Source organism: Osmia bicornis, chromosome 14 (genome assembly GCF_907164935.1).
Source record: "Osmia bicornis bicornis chromosome 14, iOsmBic2.1, whole genome shotgun sequence".
Lineage (NCBI taxonomy): Eukaryota > Metazoa > Arthropoda > Insecta > Hymenoptera > Megachilidae > Osmia > Osmia bicornis.
In genome coordinates this window covers 6585738-6605013 of record NC_060229.1, presented here as the reverse complement: position 1 = coordinate 6605013, position 19276 = coordinate 6585738, and the positions used below count along the sequence as shown (strand labels likewise).

Here is a 19276-nt window from a genome sequence, read left to right as displayed (position 1 = left end):
GTAGCCGTGATTGTCTAGATAGATAAACGCTTCAGGTGGTATGTAACCAGAGGTTAATGTTTTTCTAATATAATTTGAATCTGGATAAGCAATTGGGAAGATTAGGCTGTTGTTTGTTATTTCTGATGCCGAAGCAAAGTGATTCCGAATTAATTTAACCATGAAATTGTCTATTCTAATTATGCCTGCTGTATTATAAAGAACTGAGTTACTGTAATATTTCTGGTAATTGGAGTTAGGGGTCCTATATAGGTTCATACAAGCTCTTAGACATCTCCTTTCGAAAACCCGAATCTCTTCCATTATCGATGCTCCGATGTTATACCATATCTCGCATCCGTAAGTAACAATGGGCCTTATTAAAAGCTGGTAGCATGTTAGTTTGACCTTCTTGTCTACTCTTTTGGAATAAAACAATCTTGCATTAGCAATGAATGCTGCCTTCGCTTTTTTTAATTGTGTTTCTATGTGTTTATTGAACAGTAATCTATTATCGAGCTGCAGACCAAGATATTTAACTATATTTTTGTTCATTAAGGTAGTAGCATTGGTGTCTCCTCCTCCGCTTTTTAGAGAAAAGTTCTTGTAGTGTGATCTAATAGCCGAGGATGCTTTATTGATTGTGGGTCTAAAAAGGATCGTTTCGCACTTGTCATCGTTTACTTTTAACTTCCATGCTTTGTAGTATGAGAATATCTTATTAATACAGTTTTGTAGCGTACTTTGGACTTGTTTGGGTGAATTATCCGTTGTATAAGCTATTAGGTCATCCGCAAAGGCTAACAGTTGACAGTTTGTGGCATCTAGGCCGAAGAGCTGAATGACATCGCTAGTGTAAATATTAAATAGAATGGGCGAGTTTATGGTACCCTGTTGAAGGCCGTCTACCAGATAAAATATTTGAGATGACTCTATATTACCAAGACTAGTAACGAAGCTTCTACCATAGATCATGCTATGGATTAGCTTGATTAAAGGGAGGGAGAATTCTTTTTTATGTAATTTGGTTATTAAGCCGTTTAGCCATACTGTGTCGAATGCCTTCTCTAAGTCTATGAGACATGCTCCCACACATTTGCCAGCATTCAGCGCCCAATTGACGTCGCTGGATAATTTATTTATTGCGTGTGTTGTTGTGTGGTGTCTCCTGAAGCCATATTGGTTTTCTGGGATTATGTTTTTTTCTCGGCAGACTGCCAAAATTCTACTATTTATAATTCTCTCAAACAGTTTGCCTATATTTGACAACAGACTAATAGGTCTATAACTGTTAGGATTTGAAGCGTCTTTTCCTTTTTTATAAATTGGAATTACTTTTGCCTTTTTCCAGAAAGTGGGGAAATGTGCGTGATTTAGTAAGTTGTTGAACAGGATCGTTAAGCTGTTTATTATATTCTGAGGTAACTTTTTTAAAACAACATTTGGTATATGGTCGTTTCCTGAAGACTTTTTGTTATTGAGTTCTTTTAGTTTTAGTTGAATTTCGAAGGGGTTTGTGAAATAGTCTGGTAATAAGTCTATTTGGTTCGGAGATAGTGCCGTATTCGTTTGTGTAAAGTTACTGATTGTGGTCGGGATATCATCTGCGATTTTTGTCATTATTTCATTGTATTTTCGGTCAATTATTTTCCTGAACTTTGGGTTGTTTAAGGTAGTGTTTTGCTCGCTTACTGAAGCATACTGGATACCCAGGAAGTTTAATTTGTTTTTTGTATCGTTTATGATTATGTTGTTACCGTTGTCTTTTGTTAGTGCGTTAATATCTATATTGGTCCGACGAATTAGGTTTTCTTTATTTGCTGGTATTTTGAGAGCTGGTAATTCAGTGGTTTCTTTTCTTCTGAAGATTTTATTTATCTCATTGAACATTTTGTCCGGTTGTTTTGTGCTTATTTTACCGATTCTGTTGAGCCAATAGCTGTTTACTCTTTTATTTACTTCAGCGTGTATCTTTTTCTTTATAGCTTGGATCTTGTTATTTGTTGCTCTTATTATATGGTTGATGTGAGGACCTGTATTCTTTGATCTATGGAGTTTCCTAATTACTGAAATGAGCTGTAATTTGTTCTGGATTAGCTGTTTAATTTTCTTGGTTGTATACTTATCAGTTGCGTTTTGGGGTTTGTTTTTAGGTATTGCCTGATCCATGGCTTCTGTTATTTTTTGTTGGATATTAAGTATTTGTTCTTCTGTCTGTGCTATTGAGAGGTTCGTGTCTTTTTCTATGTTCAGGTCGCATGATTGCAGAATTTGTTGGAATTTATCCCATTTTGCCTTGGGATAGCAGAATGTGCCTATTGCATCGTTTGTTGTTAATATGTTCTGGCTCTGTATTTCCACTTGTGCTATGATTGCTGTGTGATCGCTTTCTAACTGTATCGTGGGGAGTTTATTGTTGATGCCATTTAGAATTTCTAACCTCGCGTCTGACAAAACTAAGTCGATGTATGATGCGTTTCTAGGGAATGAAGGTGTCTTTGAGTGATGGAGTTGTAGTCTGTATTTGATATCATTATTTTCTAACCAGTCCAGGAGGTTTATACCTCTCTCATCATTTATCCTGTTTGCCCACTTCATATGCTTTGCATTGAAGTCTCCTGCAACAATATAATAATTTGACTGTGATATCAGATTTAGTTTGTCGAACAATTTGTCAAGATCTGATCTGAATTTTTGTGTGGGCCCCTTCCTAGCATAGACGGCTACCAATATTAGCTTATTGTTGTTTGCTATATTGAGACTTATTGCTGTAGTTTCTATTAATTCTGTTTCTGCAGTGTTAGCTACTATTTCATATTTTAAGTTCTTTTTTATTAGAATCGCTGTTCCTCCTGCTTTGCCTCCTGGTCTGTCGCGCCTGATAACATTATAGTGTTTAAAATATAGAGTGTGTCTTTCTTTTAAATGTGTTTCGTTTAGAAGAGCTACGTCTGGCTTATGTTTGTCTAACAGTAATGTAAGGGCTATTTTTTTTGTATTACTTACTATTGAGTTTACATTTGCTGTTAACAGCTTTAGTTTGCATGGTTGAGAAGATATGCTATTGAATGTATTGATAGTTTCTTAGCATATCTGCCAGCTGTTTTATTTGTGTATTCATTGCTTCAATTGTACTTGCTATGTTTTCTATTGATTTTTCAATTTTTGTTGTCCTTGCTTCTAACATGATTATTTGCTTCTGATCCTGGATCCATGGTGTATGCGTTGCATGCGCATTTGAGAAACCAAATGTATTGAGTGGCATTGTGCTTGGGAGCATGTCCTGATTTTTAATACCTGTAGCCTTTGCATATGAAACACCTACCTTGGTGAACGCTGGGTTAACTATTACTTTTTCTATAGTTTTATTGACTTTACTATTTTGGTTCTTAATATTAAGTTTGTACTCTTTAAATTTGGGACAGCCCTTGTACGAAGCAGGATGCCCTTCTGATTTACAGTTGACACAAAAGAGCTTTTTGATAGGTCCTTCCGTGTCCTGATTAATTTTACATTCACCAGGGCCATGGGGTTCGTTACATTTTATACACCTGTAATTCATGTTGCAGTTGCTTGCTGTATGGCCATATCTTTGACACCTTTTACATTGTGTGTCACCTTTCTTTATTAGTTTTTCCCATCTTATTAAATGTCTATTGACATGTTTAATATTATTTAAATTATTTAGGTTACTATTAGGACTTATCTGTACTAGATATATGGGTAATGTTCTATTCTCTCTAATGGATCTTGTAGTTTTGAATTTATCAACTTTGGTGAAGATGAGATTCTCATCACTTATTGCTTGTAAATCATCTAGGATTTCATTTTCTGTGAAAGACTGTGGTAAACCTTTTAAAAGATATGAATGGTTCTTTATAGCTTTTGGAGTAAATGTATAGTAACAAGTGTTAGCGCAGGTTAAAATCCCTTTTACTTCCTCAAAGTTCTCTATTGATTCTAATTGGAGTATATGTTTTATATTACTTATACGTTTTATGTGGAATTTATTCTTTGTTTTTTCTGAAACTAACTTTATTGTATCTTTAGGGTCTTGGTAGAGGATATTTATAGGTGGCGGTTTACCTTTTAGTACTGGGCCTACATTTCTATTGTTGGGTGTACTGGCTTGGTCCTGCTTTGGAAGTTTGGATTTAGCTGTGTGTGGTGGTGCTGGAGTTGATGTAGATGATGTTGCTGGCGTTGCAGATGTTTGAGGATGATGCTGGGCTGGCGTTCCCTTTTCTTTGTCTCGGTTGATCTGATTTTTCTTCCTCATTACGGTTTGAAATGGTTCTTCCTGCTGGGGCTCGCTTTGTGCAGGGCTGCTGGATGCCACAGCTGTGGTTTCCACTTCCATTTTCCCATTGGTTTCTGATGCCTTATTATTATCAGCTTTATTTGTGAGCTGCTGAATTTTTTCTTTTAATTTGCTTAGTTCTTGCTTTAGTAGCTTGTTTTCTGCTTCCAAAACGCTGAGGTTTGAATCCTTGGACGTGCGTCCCTCTGATTTTTTGGTTTTTGCCATTTCCAAATTTGGTAAAGTATCACTTTTTCTCTTGACTGATTTCCTATCCTCTTCATTCAAGAGGCTAGGTGTAGGAATTTTAGTTTGGTTAGAGCCATCCAAGAATTTTTTAATCGTATTTAACTGAGGGGTTGACCACGTGCTCATGTTTGAGGTTATGTTATCTTCTTTATCATTTTCCGTATATTCGGGATGAATTTTTCCTGCTGCATTTACGTCCACTTTTTCTTCCGTGTTTTCTGTGTAATTATAACACACTTCCACTGCCTCTAACTACTAATTTGTTGATTTATTACAATTTTCTATGAACACCGAAGTACGCTTGGTAGTGGTCCTAAGTCGTATATGGTAGTAGTCCTAAGTCGTGTGGCCGTTAGTTAAAAATAGAGATTTTAATAGAGCAGAAAATGGTTCAGGTGATGCGAGGGTGAAGGCCGAACTACGAATTCCACGTTGGTAAAACAGTCAACGCTTCATCGAAAATTAGACCGAAGCAGTTATCGCATTCAACTAACGGCATGCTATGCTACGTCATTCTTCGCAAACACCTAAATGACACACGTATGCTACGATAGCTATATTATGTACGTTACAAATAAAGTATAAAATACGATACTGCACACTGCACACATGACTTAGGAAATGTATGAATGACCTAACTCTTTCAGCCAAATGTTATATATACATTTCTTGTAATATAACATAACCAAGAGAAGAATACTCCTACAAATCGAATGCCTAAAGTTAGTTTTTGACTGCAGTTCCATGTCTCACCGCCCATAAAACCAAAATTAGGATATGTCCCCTGATAGATCTCGACGGGTCCTATCGAATGTGTCTAGTCCAAGGTTGCGCAAACGAATAATGAAAAAGTTATAACCGGTTGAATTTTTGTATTTTTTACTTAAAAGGAAGTTTAAAGTTTCTATTTATAATAGCGGTTGAATAGCGTATAGGTTAAGGCACTCGCTTTTCGACGCGAGACCGGGAGTACGAATCCACGAGGCGCAAAAAAAATACAAATTTTTTTCCTAAGCTCAATCCCATTACCTTTCTCGATTTAATTAGGCTAGGTTAGGTTAGGTTAGGTTAGGTTAGGTTAGGTTAGGTTAGGTTAGGTTAGGTTAATTTTTTCCGTTTGCGCAACCTGAGACTAGGCTCATTTGGCAGGACTCGTCGAGACCTTTCAGAATATATATATATATATATATACAGGGTGTTCCACAACAAGAATCGAAGCCGTATGCTGCAGTACCGAGAAACAGAATAGCACGAGGTAAGTTTCTACTATTCAACGATTCTTGGTTATGACTGTACCGACCCCTGCTGACCTGACGTTCGGTCGTCGGCGCTGAGCGGATTGCAGGTTTCTGGCGATTTTTACTCGAATTTTTAAACGTTAATAACTAGAAAACAAAGCCGTAAACGCTATTTCGTTTTTCTTGATTTTCGTCTTATTTTGATCCCTAGAACCACCCCTTAAAATATTGTCCACCTGTTGTCGAACACCCTGTATATATTGCCCGATTTTGGGGGCGGTGAAACACTCAACTGTGCACAAAATTATTTTATAAACATTGAAAGAATGTAACGCCTAAATCCGGCAATCTGCATAGCACCGACGATTGAACATCGTATTAGTAGGAGCATGTACAGTCATAGACAACAGTCATTGAATACTCGAGATTACCACTGGGCGATATAGGAGAGGAGCTCCCCTAAAACGCCATCTTGCGCAGGCGCGCCCACGTCAATATAATGTAACGTAATGTAATGTAAGCGCTTACCACGTGGTATAATGTTCTTTCTTATTACAATATGATATAAAGTGCTGACAACTCGTTGCTCAGTATTAAATCCTTTTTTAATCTTGGAAGAAGTGTTATAACGCACACTGTACTCACTAAAATTAATACGAACTTGTCGACCATTATAATTCAGCTGTTATAGTCAGCAGCACGCCATGTTACAATATTGCAGCACAGAGAAGCAGAGCGTTGAGCTTCTAGTACTCAATCACTGTTGGCTATGACTGTACACGCCCCTACTAAGACGACGTTCAATCGTCGGTGCTGTGCGGATTGCCAGTTTTAGGCGCTTTCGACGCAAATCTTTGTTTATAATTATGCAATAATGCTGCGAACGTTATTTTGTCATTCTTGATTTTCGTCGTCTTTTAACCCCAAGAATGGTCTCCTAAAATTTGTCTTACCTGTCGAATTTATTGTATATTTCATCTCTGCATGTATTTAAAAATAAAAAGCAACGAATGTAGTTTAAAATACAATAGAACATAATGAAATAAATATATGAAATTAAAGACATCTCAAGGTTTCGGCTTTAGATCTAAATGTCTCTAGTGGTTGATAGACACGAAATTTGAAGAAACAGAGGCGAGGGCGTAAACAGATCTAAATATAAAGCGATATCCTCATTAGCCTTAGTTTCCGAGATAATAATTAAAAATTTTCGGCATAATACATAAAATTTTATTTACACAGACCTAATTAATATAATTGTCTCCGCTTTAGTAGCCGTAGTCGTCAAATGTTAACTAGCCGTTAACACTATAACGATATCGGCTCCCGCATCTGTAGGGTGCCCCATATAAATTCCATTAAAAAAAATCAGTTTTAACTATTTTGGCTGTACTTCCGAGAACTTGTTAAATCTGATTTGGCCGAAACTTTGCAAATAGCTTCATTTCATATAAAAACAAATTTGAATTTCTTCTCGATCCATTTATCATTGAAGCTGGATACATCGAAATAAATTTTGACTTTTAAACCAAGTTTATCATCCAAGGAGACTCTCGAAATTTTAATTCGGTCCTGGCTAAAATATGTAAAAACAATAAAGCTGGAAAAAGATCACGATGTGGATTAAAATGATGATTCGAAAGCACAGTATTCTTCTGTTAACCATAGAAAAACCAAACCAAGAAGAACCCACCAGTTAGAAAATATTGCAATAAAAATATATTATTGTTTCTTATCGAAGGAATTTCCAGAAAATTATATACTTTCACCTGTGCTTTGAAGAATAGTGCCAAAGAGTAACTAAAAAAAAAAGAAAGTTTTAGACAAAATTGCTACCTATGACTCGATCATTTTAGTGTTAATCAACGGCATTCATATGAAATTGCAGTAGGAACATAAATCATTTTAATATGAATATGCATTAAATATCGTCAATTCCCTAAAAATTTGATAATCATTTGTGATGTCGAATAATAAAATAATCTCAATTTCAAGAAATGCTGTGTCACGCTTAGTTAGATGTTGCCTACCACTTTACTTGGCAGAAGGGAAGACTCAATTGCGACGTCGTCAGTGAGTACCGTTTACAAAGTATATAAGACCAAGGAGCTGATAGAATACTCTTAGTTTTGTTGAAACAGTATTCTACTGCGTGCCTTCTTCAATCAGTACAGATTACTCTCTTTAGATAGCATAGAATGAATAATAAGTGTAATTAAACATATTAAATATCTATTGACAATTTCTAAAAAAATCCGTGGATTTATAAAATAGCTTCTATTTTTTTAATTTAATTTAATAAGTGATGAAAATATATAGTATATGTAATATAAGATCAGTGTAATATACAATTGAGTAACATATTGGGTAAATACAATTCTGTAAAAATTTCACATTTTTTAAAATTATTTAAATATTTACAGTGAATAATCAAATTACTTATTAGAAATCTTATTATTAATAATTATTTATTAAATCTCTATTATTTGAATTATTACGTTTGTTATGTTATTTTATGTTTGAATTATTATGTTACATAATTGTAATGGACAATTGTTAATTAGAAATAATCCACTACAACGCCAGGTTAAGGGGACTTGAGGAGGGGGGCTGCAGCTATTGATTCCACTTTCTAGAGTACCCCCTTCTAAACTTTGCAAAATGGCGAGCTACTTCGAAATTCTACTCTCTATCGCAGTGATACTTATTGCATTCTACTATTATGTTGTATCAAACTTTGATTTTTGGAAAAAACGTGGAGTAGCTGGGCCAATGCCGATACCATTCTTTGGAAACACTAAGGATTTACTGTTTGCTAACATATCCATAAGTCATTATGTACATACCACGTACGATCAATATAAAAATGAATCAATGATCGGGTTTTATTTAATGAAGAAACCAAGTCTTATATTGAATGATCCAGAGCTTATCAAACACGTTCTCATTAGAGATTTCTCAAACTTTGCAGATCGAGGAGCTCTTGTTCATGAGAAGGTATGTATAAATTGTAATTTATAATAATTGATTCATTATTATAATACTAAAGTACAGCAAGTGATCAAATTATTAGAGCTACCTGCATAATTGATTTTATTTTTACTTTTCTACTATATTTCTGTATACTTGCATAAGCTAAGTTCAATACCTTTACGTAATTTTAACGGACAATTATCTATTAATTACAAATTATCTCGTGTAAAAGTATTGATCTTGTAATTTTTGTTTTTATACAAAACCATTATTTTTGCACGTAGAATTACTCTGAAATGTTGTAGGACAGATATAGGTATATATTAAAATAGTTTCGTTAAAATATAATAGTGTTTTAAAATTTCTGTTAATTGATAGTGATAACTCTAAGTTAGAAGATTAGTATTGAAGTAGCAATGATAACTAAATTAAATTATTATTGAAAATATTAATCAGAAATACAATAATTGACGTTAAGTTTACTATGAAGTACTGGACACAATTATTTATACAGGGTGTCCCGCGACTCATGGTCAACCGATTAGGAGATGATTCTACAGGCAAAAATGAGTCAAAAAAAAGAATAACATTTTTTCCTCCGGGTTTGCGTTTTCGAGAAAATCGGAGTCGAAAATTTACTCGGTACGTGTGCACATGGTATGCACACTGAGTCCAATCGAAGTTGGCGCACTAACACATTCACGCCGTGTCGGTGAGCCGATGGACGAGATGCCGACGACGCGGCGTGAATGTGTTAGTGAATGTGTAGCCAACTTCACTGCGACAACTTCGATGGGACTGAGTGTACATGTCGACTTCGTGCATCTCGCTGTACACTTTTGTTTTGAATCTTATGTGTATCTTGTGACGGCGAGAAGGAAGGTATTTTAAAATAAAACCACACCCGACGGAGTCTGTATGATAACTGCTTTATTTCTCGCTGCGTCTTCCTGTCGCACGGTTAGATGATCTCTTTATGCCTACGAGGCATTCGCGGAACGGATGTAAGGAGACACAGGATGGGTATCGTGCTGATTAAGGGAGGGGGCCCCCCTCACAATCTAGAAACATAGTAATGACCTCGGTTGACAGTTTGTTGTTCTTACTGTCTTATCATCGGTATGATTGTTCAGTATCTAACAGTTTCTCAATATGGCAGCTTATTTGAGTGGTGAGTATACGGATATGTTTCTCGCACTCGGAGTATGCTAGGATAAATTGAGTGCCGCTCCGCGTTTGTATCAAGAGCGCAATCCGAATCGTCGTCGCCCCGGTAGACGACTTATTCAAAGGGTAGAACGATCTCTCCATGACCGTAGCAGTTTTTAACCGACTTCGAAAAGGAAGTTTACTCAATTCGATCAGTATGTTATTCTTTTTTTTTCTACGTGTGTTCACCGATTACTCTGGAATGGATGGACCAATCGGAACGAAACCTTTTGCATCTTGTAGGGTATGTTTTCCGATTGGTCCCATTAAAAAAAAATTTTTCATTTTTGCATTGTTATTGCAAAATACGGGAAGTTTTTAATCTCAAGATTAGACGATTTCAATGACCTTTTAATATGTTGTCGGGGGTATGATTCTGAACAACTTTTTCATTATGCATAATTAACGGAAAGCTTTAGTTTCTGAGATATTCGTGAAAAACTATTGTTACTACCACATTGAATTCTACGTATACCTACGTATTGAAACGATACTTTCTTTTAAAAAGACGAATATGACGCGAGTAGAAAAAGCGTAAGATTTCCTCCACGAATCTCAAGGAGTGGTTTGCGTTCGCTGGGCGTTCGTGAAGGCAGAAGAAACGGTGAAGTCAGTAATGAGACGTAAATTTGCTGTGTAACAAAATATTGATTTATTCAAAATCAGGTAGTTGAAGTATGGCAAGAGAGCCTATCACAGAATAGTGGAAGCACCGCAGATCTAGTGGCAATTTATGCGTTTAACAATTAACGGAACGCAATTCACATCTACTAGATGTTCGATAGACGCGCTTATGACACGATATGATATACGATGGACTTGACTAGATTGATCGTCGATGATTTGATACAAGGCACGCAGATCGCATACACGCGCGAATCGGAAACGTAATACAAAAATAAAAACGCAAAAGAAAATATATCAATCATTCGAGCGACTTTAACGCGACCCAAAAAACTCAATCTTTTTTTATACGGAAAAATGACTGGTTGAATAACGCACTTTACGAACCGTGAAATAATTATAATGGAATATAATATAATATAAGAATATATATGAAAATATACGAAGATATAAGAGGGACAACGCAAAGGACTAGAACGCAATATTGTGACTCTGATCGGAATGCGAAAAGAAATATACACACGACGGTTACAGAATTCCGTCGGTCGCTGGTGCCGGCGGACCAGCCTTCGGCCTAAACTACTTGGCGTGGAGACGGTTCAAACGTCTTTCACCAAGGATGAGTTATTGTTCGCTCAGTTTGCTTAGGAAACATACACTTGTAAGAACAGACTTTCTGGAACGTTCAACCACGTGTTAGGCAATAAAATGAATAAGAGTCTATAAGTGATAAATTGAACACAATTAACTTCTTTATTTCGGCACACAATGCCACCACTTTAATTAAACAAACAAAATTCGTCTTTACCGCGACAGAGCTATCCTTCGCCCTTATCTTTGACGATTCGCCGGCGGTCCTTTACCTTTATCGCCTCGATTACTAATGCCGCGAATTCGCTCACGCGTTAGGAACGCTTGGGAGGGGGCCACGCGCATCTGCGGCTACCTTCGCGCTTACACACTGATCAGGCCCTCCAAACTCCCGTATTTAATGCTGCAACTAAAATTAGTTCACCCCCGGACTTCCAAACACATATAACTGTTATCGGTGAGGTACACACACAAGCACATGGTCCCTATACACGTGTGCATGGTCTTACTTATTCAAGACTTTGAAAAATAAAAATAAAGGAAAGGAAAAAATTACAACAATATATGTGCAGTAATGGAAATATATTAAATTTTTACTAAAATATAATAAATATATATGTATATAACAATAATAATATACAATCGAAAATCATGTTCTCCACTCCCCTGGTGCAGTCAGGTTTAACTATAAGAGCAAAATTATATAATATTATACATACACTTCATGCAAGAAGTATTATTATGCATACTTAGTGTATTAATACCATGTTAATGGTTTTATGCATATATTGTATATGTAAACTGAATACTTACAATTTTCTTCTTTTTCTTCTTTTCATTTGCATCCAGCTGTCTTATTGCTCTATTTTAATAGAGGTAACCTCTGACACTGTAATAAATATTTCCATTAACAATTATTTACATATGCTATAAAAAGTATACATAAAAGTTATTACCAAGTAAGTTCAGTGTTGGAACTGCTGATGTTGTTAATCTTTCCCTCATGAAGTATTTTTCTTTAAAGTAGATACTACAGATCACCCGGAATTTCAGTTTTAAGGTGGAAGCATTGACTTTGGGTTGTCACATATTTCCACCCACTGTGCCACCCTCTTCTTATCCTTTCTCTCTTAGGGGAAGGAGAACATCCCGCTCTTTTCGTTAATACACCCTCTGATGATGCATATTTTCTTCCTCTTTCCATAAAGATACATTTTAATAATTAAAATTTAATATATTACTAAAATAGCAATGTGAACAGTTATGTTTTCAGTAACAATTTTAAAAAATTCTGTACTTACTTAATTTCTATCTTCTCCTCCGGTTGCTGCATCTCATTAGCAGAAGTTATTGAAAAACCTGAAAACCTAGAAAAAACTTTAAAAAATATCTTTTTCAATAATAATAATATCAATAGTAATAATAATAGTAATAATTATAATAATGGAATTCACGAACCGGGAAATTCAGTCACCTACGCTGCCACCATGTGCAACCATGTGCGCCATATTTCTTTTGTCTCTTTAAATTTTGAAACAATTGAAAAACGCGGCGACAAATTTCGCGGGAACATGACGTCACGATATCTTTAGTTGTGTGTTAAAATCAGTGATACAAGCTATGCATGTAGGAAAGTGACATCAGCGCCGCCTGAAAGTCCGGGGGTGAGTTAAAATTTGCATCAAATTCACAAGAGTGGAGCTTGGAGGGCCTGACACTGATACGCAACGCACGAAGGTTGCGTGGTCGCGGAACGCGTAGGCTAAAAGAACGCTTGAATTTGCTAACCATAATGCGAAATATTGACTTTACGCGCCTCTCAAATCGCAGAATGTCGAGCTAGTGGAATCCAAGGATACTTCCGGTTCAGCGAGGTTTTCACCTGCGAATCTCAGATCGACGGGGGCACTAGCTTCACGATTTCAGTCACAATCAAAGGATGAGAAAGTCGCGCACTAAAGGCTGGTTCAGACACGGCTAGTAATTTAGTCGAGTGGGGAGTAGCTACTTACTACTAAACCGTTTAGTGCATAGAAAAGTGTCCGGACTAGTACAGTTGAGCTTTGAAAATCAAGAGTTCAAGATATATCCCTTGACTAAAGAAATGCGTCCGGACAGGTCTGTCCCGAAGGCTAGTTAGTGGTGGGGCAAGCCTAGTTAGTGGTGGGGGAAGCCTACTCGACCAGCAAAATCCAATGAAACGGATCGACTCGACTAAACCGTTTTACTAAACTATTCGACTAAACTCTAGTGCCCATACACTAAACTACTCGCCACTCGACTAAACTACTAGCCGTGTCTGAACCAGCCTTTAGTGCCGACTCTCGACTCCTTTGCAGATCGAAATACGTGAATTCAAGAGTAACCGATAACCGTGGATTTGCCGGAATCCGTCAACGTTCTTCCTATCGTACAAGGCGTACTCAAGGAAGAATTTAAGGCTGCCAAGAGCGAGATCACGGTCCTCCAAACTGCAATGTGAAAATTGCCAAGGCACAGGCAAAACTGCGTTTTGCCGTGTCTGTTTGGAGCGATCCTTCCAGGGTGCTGAGTCCCAAGATGGAAGGCTACCGCAAGATGAAACGGAAATGCCCGAGCTCGACCCCAGTCACGATTTGCTGGATTGCAATCTAAAAACGGTTTTCTCCGGGAGGAGAGCCGTGTGCGAAAGCATCCGTTCCACTCGTCGTTGGAGACCAGAGTGTCGATCCAGCGATCGAAGGAGAGGATACGCGCACGCGCACCACTATGACGAAAATAGAAGGGATAGCACGTACCATCGCTATAGTTCCACTTTACCTTGGAAAATCTATGCTACTTTGTACTATACTACATATGTATTTTGAAACAGCGACGTGATATTCTAGTACCGAAAATAGTGCGAAATAATTTGTAATAAGAAAGAATAATTTTAAGGTTTCGCATTTTTTTATAAAAACTACCATCCCGATTCATTTACAATTTATATGCAAAAGCAACAATTAGATAACGTTGTTTAAAAATAGAAAAAATTGTTCAAAAATATTTTTTAATCAATTATGGTTGCAAGAAAATACATTTATTAAAAATAGAAAGGAAAAAGTGAAATATTGTAACATGTTGAAAAAATCTGTCCAACGGGATTTGAACTCGCGCCAAACATATCCACCTATCAGGACCCAACTTCCGACCATAAGCAGGGTAATAACTTTAACATTAAATATCACATAAACTAATAACCGTCTACGCACAAAGCCGGGTATCATTAGCTTCCGTTTTTCAAGCTCTATCATTGTACAAAGGCTCATTAATAAGTTAGCGTCACACTTGGGACCCTCTCCTTGTAAATTTACATTTACCCCTTTCATACAAAAAAATACAAAACACAAATCTGCAACTGGAAATGAATATTTTAAATAGCATTTCAATACACATAAAAACATCATTATTTCAAATTATCCAACCTAATATATTCAAGAAAATAATTTCTAAAATTAATTTGATTCTTTGTTTCAAATACTCTATCATTCAGAGCTGTAGAAGGATTAAATATACCATAATGAATTTAACATAATACAATTTTCTTCACTGAATGTTTACAGGCAGAGCCACTCTCAACACATCTCTTCAACTTAGAAGCAGAAAGATGGCGACCATTGAGAGCGAGGCTCTCCCCTATATTTACATCTGGGAAACTGAAAGAAATGTTCTATCTCATAGTCGAATGCTCGCAACATTTGGAAAAATATTTGGCTAAAGAGGTTGAAAAAGGAAAGCCTTTGGAATGTCGAGAATTAACAGCAAGATTCATGACTGACGTGATTGGTAGTTGTGCTTTCGGAATTGAAATGAATGCACTAGCAGACGAGAGATGCGAATTCCGTCAAAAGGGTAGAGACGTCTTCGATGCATCGTCTTTCGAAAACATCTTTCGAAATAGAATGAGACACTTCTTCCCTAAGCTGTACGATTTGCTTGGTGATATAATACCCGAAAGAAGATTCTCCTCATTTTTCACCAAAGCTGTTACAGACACTATAAAATACAGGCAAGAGAATGACATCGTTAGACCAGATTTCATCAACATGCTTATGGAACTTAAAGCGCATCCAGAGAAACTGAACAATATCGGTAAGTATGAAATAATATAAAATTTTGATTATTAATTATATGAAATTCAATTTCGTTGATTAATTATTATTAACCCTTTGAGTGTTATGGACATAAGCGTCTACCGAAAGCTGTCTGTGTGGACTAAGGAAGCATATATGTTCGAAAATAACTTTCTTGTATTATTTAATTTAACGTACAGGAATAATAATCATAACTTATTTGTGCCTTGCGTATTCAATCAACATAGTTCACATTAGCAAAAAAAATATTCCGTCCCCAACGATCGCAACCGCTAGGTACGATCACGGTAACTGCACGTCCACACGGATTGCTCCCGCGAGAAGTATTCAGCACTTTGTCAGTTAACTGACTAATAGCGGAGATCGTATGTTTTTGGCGGAAAAGAAGTTAGCCATGCCCGATCATAACTTTTGAACAGTGCAGTCTGAGTAAATCGAGACCCAAACGGTATGTCATGGATACATCTAATATTAATAACGTTTTGTAGAATTGACGGACTCTTTACTGACTGCGCAAGCATTCGTGTTCTTCCTCGCGGGTTTCGAAACCTCATCGACGACGATTAGCAATGCTCTTTATGAATTAGCCGTAAATCAAGATATACAAAATAAACTACGAGAAGAAATAATGGAGTACTGCTCTAAAGACAAAGGAGAGTTGAAATACGAGACTGTAAAAGAAATGGAATATTTAGATAAAGTATTTAAAGGTAGGTATGAAAGTTTTACAAAATATAAAAAATAACAGTTTGTAATAGTTTTTTAACTACGTATATTCAGTTATGGTATAAATCAGGGACGCTTAAACAAGTTAAATACACGGGCGCTTGAATGCCATCGGCTTTATTGCGGGCATCGTTGTCTCCGCTAGGCGATCGATAATGGCGATTTGGAGTGTACTGTTGGAAGATGGAAAGTACATTAGGGAAAGGAATTCGGGTACGATTGGTTGGAGTTGGTACATCACGCCTCACGCACATGCATTCTAGATTATCACCCGCTATTGGCCGATGTGATCACACACTAATCGCGTCGCCTGACAAAGAAGAAAATAAGACTTGGCGACAAAGCGGGATGGTACGAAGTCAGCGTTGTGGCGAACTTTGAACGCGAGGATCAAACGTGGGGACAGGGCGGAACGTGCGAAATGCTCCCTTTGCCCCTGTTCCGTTCCGGTAATGTACTTTCCATCTCTCGGCAGTACATATGTAACGCTGAAGCAGCCTATCCACTCTCAAACGATTGTCGCCTAAAGCCACATACTCACTAGAGCAATCGTGCGTCGGAAGCGTTCGTTCGGGCAAAAATGCTCAAGTGAGTACGAGGCTTACGACGAAAGGAACTATGAACTCGTGACGAGATGGCACTTGGATGATATGTGGATTTAATTGGTCGAATTAAGTAGAACCCACCCCTTCACTAACCCAGTTGCAGGAAATATGACTCGCGCAATTTTGGTATTTGTCGAAGCGGTCACATATACTATTTAGACTCGTATAAAACTAAGGTGTCAGTCGGCGTGTGCGTACTACCCCTGTTATCGCGGTGCCGTCTCGCGAGACATCTTGTGATCGTAGGACAGTGCTGGAAATCAATCGAGCCGAGATCTGTAGTCACTGGCATCCCCTCGCCCTAGATTCTAGGCGTTAGAATGATCGCTCGTGCCATCTCGTCACGAGCGGAAGTACCTCGAGCCCGTAACAGTGCACGTGTGCAAATATTTATGCGGGCGCCCGTACCCGGATTACTACTCTCTGAGTATCCCTGATATTAATGCTTAAATAAAAATTTATCCGTGTAGAAACGTTAAGAATGTACCCACCTGGATCATTACTATTTCGAAATGCAATATCAAACTACACTTTTGATGGCACTAAGGTTTCAATACCAAAGGGTACAACAATCTGGATCCCAGTGTTTGCCTTGCAACGAAATTCTGATATTTATCCAAATCCTGATTCTTTCGATCCGGAAAGGTTCAATGAAGACGCTGTTGCAGCTCGACATCCCATGCACTATTTACCATTCGGTGATGGACCAAGAAATTGCATTGGTAAGTTGAAAAAATTTTTTATTACTATTAGAAATTATAGAATCGTAGAATCTTTTTTCGACAGTCAACCACTTTAAATAAAAACAGAAATGAAAGTTTTTATCTATTCAAATAATTAATTATATAAAGTCCGTCAAAAGTCCCGGAAAGGTGAAATATCTTAGAAACGAATCATTTTTTTGTTAATGAATCAGACAAAAGTTTAAGTTTTAAAAATGCTATCAGAAGGTTTTATCCGTTTGATCTTGAGAGAAGGGGAAAAGATCACGTCAAGGCCAGCATGATTTTTTAAAATGAAACACCCCATTTTTGGTCATACAGTGTTAAAGGCGACTGCGAGACTTTTTCAAACCCCTATTGCGACCTTTTTCTAATGAAAATTGTCTAAGTTATGAGCTATCAAAGATATAGTCCCGCTAGTGTTAGCATTATTAAGGGTAGACCAAGTGAAGATTGCATGATCGTACTTCACATCTCTTTTCGTGTGAGGAAGGGGGTTGAGGGTGTGCAGTGTGGTGTTGATGTGTGCATATGAGTTTAATGTAAGTTCTTTCGCCTCTCACCTTAATTACTTATTTATTAGCCAACTCGTATCTAAAAGACTGAAAATCTTGGATTCAATCTAAGATAAAAATAACATGTTATTTACAGGTGCACGTTTCGCAATTTATCAAACCAAAATTGGCCTTATTGCAATTCTACGGAATTACAAAGTGGACGTTTGTGAAAAGACAAGCATTCCTTACGAATTTGATCCAGCTGCGTTTTTATTAACACCAAAAAAAGGGATATACTTGAAGTTCACAAAAGTACAAAGTTAATGTAACTTATTTGAAATACTTTAAATTGAAAATATTTTTCGTAAGTCATTACACATTATGGATGTAAAAAACAATATAGAATGAATGTATATTTGTTGCTTAGTGTTGAGCTATCTCTTGTATACTAGATGGTTAATTTAACCTACATGACGGAAAGGCAAATAAATAAATTTTTTAAAGTTTTTCTACAGTATTTTTTTATATTAATAGACCATTTACGTGGATGTCTTTCCAAATTATCCAAAAAAATCGATAATTTGCGTAAATCAAGAGACGAGCGTATAGTTTATTTAAACATTTTAAATATAAAGTAGATGTATTTAAAAATGGATTTAAAGAACAATTTGTTTAACAATTTCCTTACAGTGACATTCAAAGATGTCAGAACGTAGCTCAAGTATGACGGAAAATGAAATACGATCCTCTGAAGGGAAGATAGGAGATCAATATTTCGTAAAACGTTGATATTTTGCAATTGTTCTTTGGTTTTGCGCGAATTACGCAACAAACGTGCCCTGATGGCACCACCGATTTTGGTAGTGAAGCCGACATGTCAACTGTCGAGAGAAGGGCTCAATCACCCTTCCCTTGCTGCTCCTCTTAGTGCTGTAATACGGCAAGGCTGAGCTCGGGACACTGACTGCGCAATGAGTAATGAGGTGTAGTCTTTGATACGAAGCAATCTACTATTACCATCAACGTGCGTTAGACTGTTGCAGTGCAATGTACTTCACATTCTTATACTAAAGTAGAGCAGATGGTGTTCGTTATCAAGGCACAAATTTAAAACCACTTGAACACAAAGGGATATCTAGTCTTGTTGGATCTGTAATCACTGCACTGGTGAAACTTCGAAGTTTCGAACCGCACATACGGAGAGCAAACTATCGTATACACTGTAATCCATCTGTATTCGAAAATTTGTATAATTAAAATATTTAAAATTAAATGGAAGAGAGTTTGATCGACTACGGCTGTCAATTTTTGTTTTAATTCAAGAAAAAAAAAAGAACTAACAGCACGCGGAGTTCCCAAGCGGTCACCCATCCAAGTACTATCCGCGCCGACCTTAGCTTGACTTCGGTGATCGGACGAGAACCGGTAGTTTTTTTTTTTTTTTTATAAAC

General features: G+C 36.9%; 1 protein-coding gene across 1 annotated transcript; it reads left to right on the top strand.

Annotated features, from left to right (window-relative positions):
- The first annotated feature begins 8427 nt into the window (after positions 1–8427).
- Positions 8428–18331, top strand: LOC123988459 (cytochrome P450 6a2-like). The gene is made up of 5 exons (XM_046288650.1): positions 8428–8763; positions 14745–15273; positions 15764–15985; positions 17077–17328; positions 17980–18331. Exons 1-5 carry the CDS (start codon positions 8428–8430, stop codon positions 18147–18149), a joined length of 1509 nt encoding a protein of 502 aa, XP_046144606.1. The 3' UTR covers positions 18150–18331.
- Positions 18332–19276: the final 945 nt, after the last annotated feature.

What these genes read in the sequence shown, in the direction of transcription:
- LOC123988459 (XM_046288650.1), top strand. Translation starts at nt 8,428, where the DNA reads ATGGCGAGCTACTTCGAAATTCTACTCTCTATCGCAGTGATACTTATT. An exon ending in TTTAGATAAAGTATTTAAAG is followed by an intron (nt 15,986 to 17,076) that starts GTAGGTATGAAA and finishes TTATCCGTGTAG; the next exon opens with AAACGTTAAGAATGTACCCA. An exon ending in TGGACCAAGAAATTGCATTG is followed by an intron (nt 17,329 to 17,979) that starts GTAAGTTGAAAA and finishes TGTTATTTACAG; the next exon opens with GTGCACGTTTCGCAATTTAT.